The sequence below is a fragment of the Arachis ipaensis genome, chromosome B10, assembly GCF_059453495.1.
Source record: "Arachis ipaensis isolate K30076 ecotype BB chromosome B10, ASM5945349v1, whole genome shotgun sequence".
NCBI lineage: Eukaryota > Viridiplantae > Streptophyta > Magnoliopsida > Fabales > Fabaceae > Arachis > Arachis ipaensis.
This window is the reverse complement of record NC_142435.1, coordinates 112,430,385-112,437,856: the sequence shown is the minus strand read 5'-3', so window position 1 is coordinate 112,437,856 and position 7,472 is coordinate 112,430,385. Positions and strand designations below refer to the sequence as shown.

At 30.8% G+C, this 7,472-nt stretch overlaps 1 protein-coding gene across 1 annotated transcript; it reads right to left on the bottom strand.

The window, feature by feature from the left end:
* Positions 1-397: 397 nt before the first annotated feature.
* Positions 398-1,586, bottom strand: LOC107622307 (protein MIZU-KUSSEI 1-like). Its single transcript, XM_016324169.3, has one exon. The coding sequence runs from the start codon at positions 1,438-1,440 to the stop codon at positions 634-636; it is 807 nt and encodes a 268-aa protein (XP_016179655.2). The 5' UTR covers positions 1,441-1,586; the 3' UTR covers positions 398-633.
* Between the last annotated feature and the right edge of the window lie 5,886 nt (positions 1,587-7,472).

Here is a 7,472-nt window from a genome sequence, read left to right as displayed (position 1 = left end):
TATTAAGAGTGCGAATATGATAGAGTAAGGTATATCCTAAACTCGTACCCTACCCTACCTGCAGCAGATAAGGTAGACAACTCTACTTGAATGGATTGGTCCGAAGTATCCGGAGGTAGGGTATATATTGCGTGGTAAGCCTATATATATGTATTGATTTTGGTTCAATTAATAATTTATTTAACTCAAATAAATAGGATACGTGATTATGTATTATTTTATTAAGCATCATCCTCACATAAAGGTATTTTTACCGTCTGTCGTCCCCTAATTTATTAACTAGATTCAAAGCCAAGTAGCATTTCTTTTTCTCCTCCATTTATTTTTCTTCTCGGTAATCCATTCATTAATTTGCGGGCAATTAAAACATAACACGAGAAAGCATAAGTCTGCAAAAGTACTTGGCCAAAAACCACAAGAGACGTTACATGTTGCAATTCGATCATTCTATAGTTATAAGCTATAACTCCACAATTTTGACTACCCTAATTATGAATAATCAAAATCAATTCCAACAAGGAACCAAAAAAGTGAATAAATCTCATATAAAAGCGTTGTCGTCAACCTTAATTAGAAGAGCCAGTGCAGGTTATTATAATTCTACATGGTTGATTTGATTCCTTAATCAGAAGATTAGATCCTGACAAAAAATATAGTTAGCTCAGGCCCACAGTTATTCACACCATCAGGGCTCAGCATATACAAAGTCTCAGAATCTTTGGAGCCCACAACGTGTTCGAAATGTGCACGCATGTAAGAGAACTCTCCATCTCCACCGTCCACGTCAGATCTCCCTAACAAAACACCAGCACCCATGGATACAGCCTTGAGAAGCTCCATCACGTGAAGATCCTCCTCTGTGGCTTCCCTCTTCACAGCATAACCAACTTTCTTGCCGTTACAAAACATGGTCCACAACGGTTCCTCCATTATCGTTATCTTGTCCTTCTCCGGCCGCCTCTCGCATTCGAGGGCGATCCTAACCATCCCAGCCGCCATCTCCCTCTGAAGAACACCGGTCTGCATAGATAACTCAACCACGAACGAAGGGAGGCACCTCGGATTCTCTTGAAGGGAAAGGCTTACGCGTCCTTTGCGGTAACCGAACAAGGTGCCGCAAACTTTGGTGCCGCTTAGGTTGACGGCCCTGTGAGGACCGTCTCCGCCGGGGGTTGGGAACTTGCATGAAGGGGCAAGAATGGGAAAAGAGCGGAAGACAGAGCGGACGGCGCGGATGAATTTTATTTTGTGTTTCTTCTTCTGGGACGGTTGGACGAGGGAGATTTTGGAAGGGGTTGGAAGAGGTGGTGGTGTGGGAGGTGTGGCTACCGTTCTTGTTGATGCAGTTGAAGAGCGTGGAGAATAATATACGGATTGCGGTGTGTTTGATGCGGATCTTGACTCCTCCATTGGTCGATGACGACGATGTTCATGAACCATGAGGAGGAGGAGATCAAGAACAGCAGTGCCATGGAGGGAAGGGGGAGAGAGATAGATTGAGATGTGTGTGTTTGGGTGTTACGGGTTAGGGCGTCAACGTTTGGTTAAGACTTTTGCGGGCATAAGATGGATCTTTTGTCCTTTAATTCTCCATCTTCCTATTATTTCTCTGCCTTCGTTTCCCTGCTACTCTTGTAAATGCTTTAAATAGCATGCCCGTAATTCATTATATTCCTTTAGAATGGGCAATTACTTTTCATTTAGGGGAAAAAATCAATTACTTTTATAAAATATACGTTAAGATATAAAAAAATATATAAAATAATACATCATGCATATATATACATATAAATAATTTAAGGCAACTACTCTTATGAAGATGCCAAAAACATCTTCTCGTGATGATTCTTGTTTAAAAAGTGTAATTTATTTGTTTAGCAACACTTTGAATAAAGGTAATACTTTTACTTCAAATAAAAATTAAGTCCTATAATTTATCATCTAATAGTCAAAATAAAATATCTTCACCTGATGACAATCATAAAATCTTCGTTAGAGTAGCTACCATAATTTAAATGTATAAATCTAATTACAGAAAATCAAAATTAGAAATTTTTTGGAGATGTTACTTTTTTAAAAGTTGTTGAAATATAGCTATGAAACAGTTACATATAAGTTTTAAAAAAAATTATGATCGAATTATATATACTTAATATTTCAATTGTAGTGTCAACATAAATTAAGAAATTAAATTAGACGATAAAAAACTATAAGGCGAAAACACAACTAAATTGCAGAAATTAAAAAAACAAAAAATTAAAGAATATATATATATTATTAAAAATCTTAAAAAATAGGTTACAAGTGTTTGAGAAAGAATTGAATTCTTTACAAATGTTTAATGCTAAAGAGGTTCAAAGTGTTTTGAATTTTTAAGTGTTTTTTAAAAGAACTAAATTTCTTATAATATTTGCTTAAGACCTTATTTATAAAGTGAATTACTAATTCAGTCTCTGTTTATTTCTCAAGATGACAATGCGATTTTTCACAATAAAAATGATCGATTTTGGTCTTTGTTTTCTACTTCTGTGACACAATGCGATTTCTGTAGGTGTTTTTCTGTCAACTCTAAATGAAAAACGCTGATGTATTAAGTTCAGAAATGGACAATGGTCTAATTATTTTTAAATTTAAATTGGTTATGGATTTATTTGTCCTTATTCTTTAAACAATATCTTTTTCAAATTATTTTTTATTATTATATTAATATTTTTTCTAATATTTTATTAAATATATATGGTATAATAAGTACAAATTAATTAATAAATTATTCAAATTTAAAGATATTATTTATTATAAAACTAAATAAATAATTTTCAAATATAATTTTTAAATATATAAATAATAAATATTAAAATACGATTAATACATTAATAATAATAACTTTATAATATAATATTAGTATTATGATTTAAATAATTTTAACAATAAAATAAAACTAATAAATATATTATTTGATATATAATAAAAAATTTTAAATAATAAAAAATTTAATTTTTTTTTAATTTTTAAACTAAATTAATAGATTAATAAATGGGCAAAGTCTCAATTCCCTGGTCGGCAATGAAATCTTATACCTACCTCGAAGAGTGCTTTCTGAAAAGTTTGCAAGAAAAAATTTATGCAAACAATACTATCCTAATTGAAACTCGTTACATGCCTTATAAAATAATGTTATGGTTTAAATAGTATTTATATTTTAATAACTAACCATAGAGAAGACACTTACAAATATTTTATCATTGTTATCAAACTTGCGAGTTAACTCATAAACTCATACGAGTTTATGAGTTTAGATATAGAATGGAGCTGACTCAGGTATAGACTCGATCCTGAGTAAATTAGGCTAGATTCGGCTAGATTCGGTCAAACTCGCAAGTCTAGGACCGAGTTAGCGAGTTTGTGTGTGTGTTTTTTTTATTTTTGCTAAAAAAAAAGCGTCATTTTAAAACAAAAAAAAATATTTTTTCTATTAGGGTTACGATAACACTTTCAAAGAATGAAAGAAAACTCACTCACAACTCATCATTCATTTGCTTTGTTTCTCTCAAGTCTCACTTTCTCCATGTTCTACCGCAGTCGCCATTCTCCATCGAGCTACCACTATTCGCCTGCATCTGCTACCTTTGCTCTGATTTGCGTCATTATCTTTGTGAATTTTACCTCTGTTGCCCTCTACTCTATATTTCTTCACATCTCCACTATTCGCAACTCCATTGTGCTATCACCATTCACGAGTTCGATTACTTCTCTTACAATCCTATCTCTACTCTAGTTCGCGCCATCGTGAAGTCCATGACTCTTTGTTGCCATCGTTTCATGCTGCTGCTGCACCCTCACCACCACTGCCTGCTGCACCTTTGTCATCAATCCACTGTTGCTGAGACTTTGCCCCTTCTTTGCTTCTGCATCCTCTATTTTTTGTATGTTTTTGCCTCTTCTTTGAGTCTTTGCTTCTTGATTTAGATTTTTCTTTGCTTTTTAAATTTTATTGCTTCTAATTTTAGCCTATTGCTTATCGTTTATGTTAGATGGCCAGATGGCTCATCCATTCATGGCTATTAGTAATTAATTATTTTGATTAGAGTTAATTGTATGTCGTAAACATATTGTTGAAGTTGTATTGAATGTTGAATTGTCAAATGTTTATTATTTTAGTTATATAAAGTTAAAGATTTATAATTTTTTTTTTACTTTCAGTATTGCAGCTTTGGTAAATTACAGTGTTAGTATAATTTATAATTTAATTATTTTTTGGATTTCTAATTTGATTATTTGATATTGTTCAATGTTTAATTAAAGATTTAGTATTACAGATTTAGAATTTTTAATTTTGTGTGTTCTATGTTGTATTTGTATAAGAATAATGGTAGAGGATTTGAATGTGTATTTTAAAGTATTTGTTACAATATGTGCTACTATTTTAATTTATTATGTGCTTTAAGATTGATATTATTAATTTTGAAGGGTTAGAATTGAGTAAATATACATTATGTATGATATATATATAAACCTTATAATAGGTGAATTCGTACGAGTCTACGAGTTAACTCACGAGTCGAGTCTAGGTTAGCTCCACGAGTTTACTTAGACTCGCGAGTTTAACAACCTTATATGTTATACATCGTAAAGTTAGAGATGGCTAAATAAAAGAATGCAGTTGGACCAAAGATTGATAAAATATTGATAAAGCATGTAGCTGGTGGTGAGTTTCTTAAAGCATTGCGATATGAAGATCATAATGTTATGGACTTATGGTTAGAAGGTCAACGGTTGATGTGTGTGTGAATTTACTATGCAAAGAATTTTCATCTTGAATGGCAAATGACTGAAATTTCATGTCCACATGCTTGTGCTGCAATCAAATTATTACATAGTAATATCTATACCTACGTGAAAGAGTACTATCTAAAAAGCTTGCAAGAAAAGATTTATGCAAACGGTATGATCTCATTTGAAACTCATGATATGCCTGATGTCAACAACTTAACTCTAATAGATTAGGAGAATAATATTTTTCTTATGCCGTCTACAACAACTCATCTTCCAGAAGATCATGCAAGAAGCGCCAAGAGTCACAATTTCAAAATGTTTGTGTTTACAAATATAGCCAATGTGATCAGAATAGTCGTGCTAAATGTAGAAATCCTAATCCAGAAAGAATATGAGTTTCTTTAGATAATTCAGACTTTATGAAGTAATTCTACTTTAATTTTAGTTGTATTTGTGAAATCATGGACTTAAATTTTACAGTTTTACTTTGATTTTAATTATATTTGTATAATCTTGCACTTGAATTTTGCAATTTTATTTTTATTTTAATAGTTTATGCAAAGATGCACCTTATGCACTTTCATTATGCTACATGTTTGGTTTTAATTTTACTATGAAATTCTATAATTAAACTACAAAATTCTGCATCTATATTCTGCAATTCTATATAAAATTTGTAATTTTGGATTAAAGTTGTGTAATTCTGCTTTAGTTAGTAAAATTCTACACACATTTTATAATTCTACACTCAGTAAATTAAATTATGTATTTTTTGCACTAATTTTGTGATTCTGCAATAATATTCTGTAATTCTATACACAATTAATTGTGCATTTTTTGCACAAATTTTGTAATTTTGCAGTAAAATTGTATAATTTTACTCTTAGTTAATAAAATTCTACAATTCTGCACAAATTCTATAATTTTGAACTAAAATTGTGTAATTTAAAACTAAAATTAAGAAAACAAAACAAAATATCTCAGAAAAAGAAACACTTTTTATAAAATTTTCAATTGATATAATTTCATTACAACTCAAAGATTCAATGAATAATTGTACATTAGGTAAAGTTAGACACCTCTAATACTTCTATATCACGATTTCTTATGCTTCTATACAAGTAGATGATATTAGTGCATCAAGTTTATTTGAATGAAGTTGATGCTGAAGTTGAGCTAGCCTTAGTTCATATTTTTCATATTCAATATCATTCTTTTTTGCCTTGACATCACCTTGCTCAGACTCAGCTACTTAGAAAGTTTCAGAGTTCACTACAAAGTATATGACATTGATGTTGGTATTGGCATACCTTGGCAATGCATACAGATCTGCATAATTTAAAAAGAAAAATAAACATAATATTATTAATAAAATATCTGCAACAATTAAAATTTAGAATTTCACTAAAATTAAAGAAAACACAATCTACCGCCAAAATTTACTAGCATTTCTCATTAAATAGTTAACTTCAAATCATAGCCACCAACTTATTCGCATTTAAGACCAAAAACTTTGTTTTAAATCTCTGAGCTAGCTAGTTGTATAGTTAGTATGTTTTGCTCATAGTGAGACTATATATGAAAATATCGGAGAGAATGTTATCGCCAATAATACAACTTTTTTATAACCAAAATATAGTCTATTACCAAGTTTTATAAATTGCTGAGCTTAAATTTTGGTTTGAATATTTATTATTCCTATTTTTATTGAGAAATTTTTTAATTTATTAGCCTAATAAACTAAGTTTCAAAGACAAAGATAAAATAAAAATAACATAATCAATAGATAAGAGTGAAGAGCCATTTGATGATGAGCAAAATGGAATTCTATTAAACTCAAAATAAAATAATTAGGCTAACAATAGAAGCATATATTATAATTGATCATTCGACAGTAATCAAATAAAAATGATCTTTCAAGTATAAATTAAACTTGAATCATAGTTGAAGCAGTCATGATTATCTAGTGCATAGTAATATCTATTAGACTGCATAAAGCAATATAAGGATTTTCTTATGTTCAAAAGTTTTCCATTTTTTGAATTTTGAAAACAAAATTATAAAGTTACAATTCACTATACATATCAAACAAAGTACAAAATTATGTAAACTTCATGAGTAAGACACTATTTTTTAATTTAGGTAAGAGATTATCTGAAGGTTGTGGTAGGCTTAGAGAAGGGGGGTTAAATCTATGCCTTCCTTTTGGTTGCTGTTATTACCCTTTTAAAACAGATTTGCAATTCTGATTCTGTTTGAACTCAGCAGCAAAAATTTATGAGACAATTTATTTTTGTCTCATGAATATCAGAAAACAGAACACAGCAGAGAAGAGAAAAGCTAACACCAGCAAGTATCCTGGTTCAGTTGCCTTGTGCTATACAACCTACATCCAGTCTCCTCCACAACTATGGAAGAATTTCACTATAGTTAACAGTATTACATACACCAATAACACAGGATTGAACCAATCCTTTCACACTCAAGTTCTAACCTAACTTGACATTGGCTATGCTAATACCTAACTATACCTCTTAGTGCTAACCCAACTAAGAAAGGGATACCTTACAAGTATAAGATACAAGACATAAACACACCTAAAGAAATCTGAAAATAACTCTAGGCTTTTCTCTCAAGTGTATCACTCAGCCTTTTTCCACTCATGGCTTTTACTTGAGCTTTCTCACAATGCCTTTTCT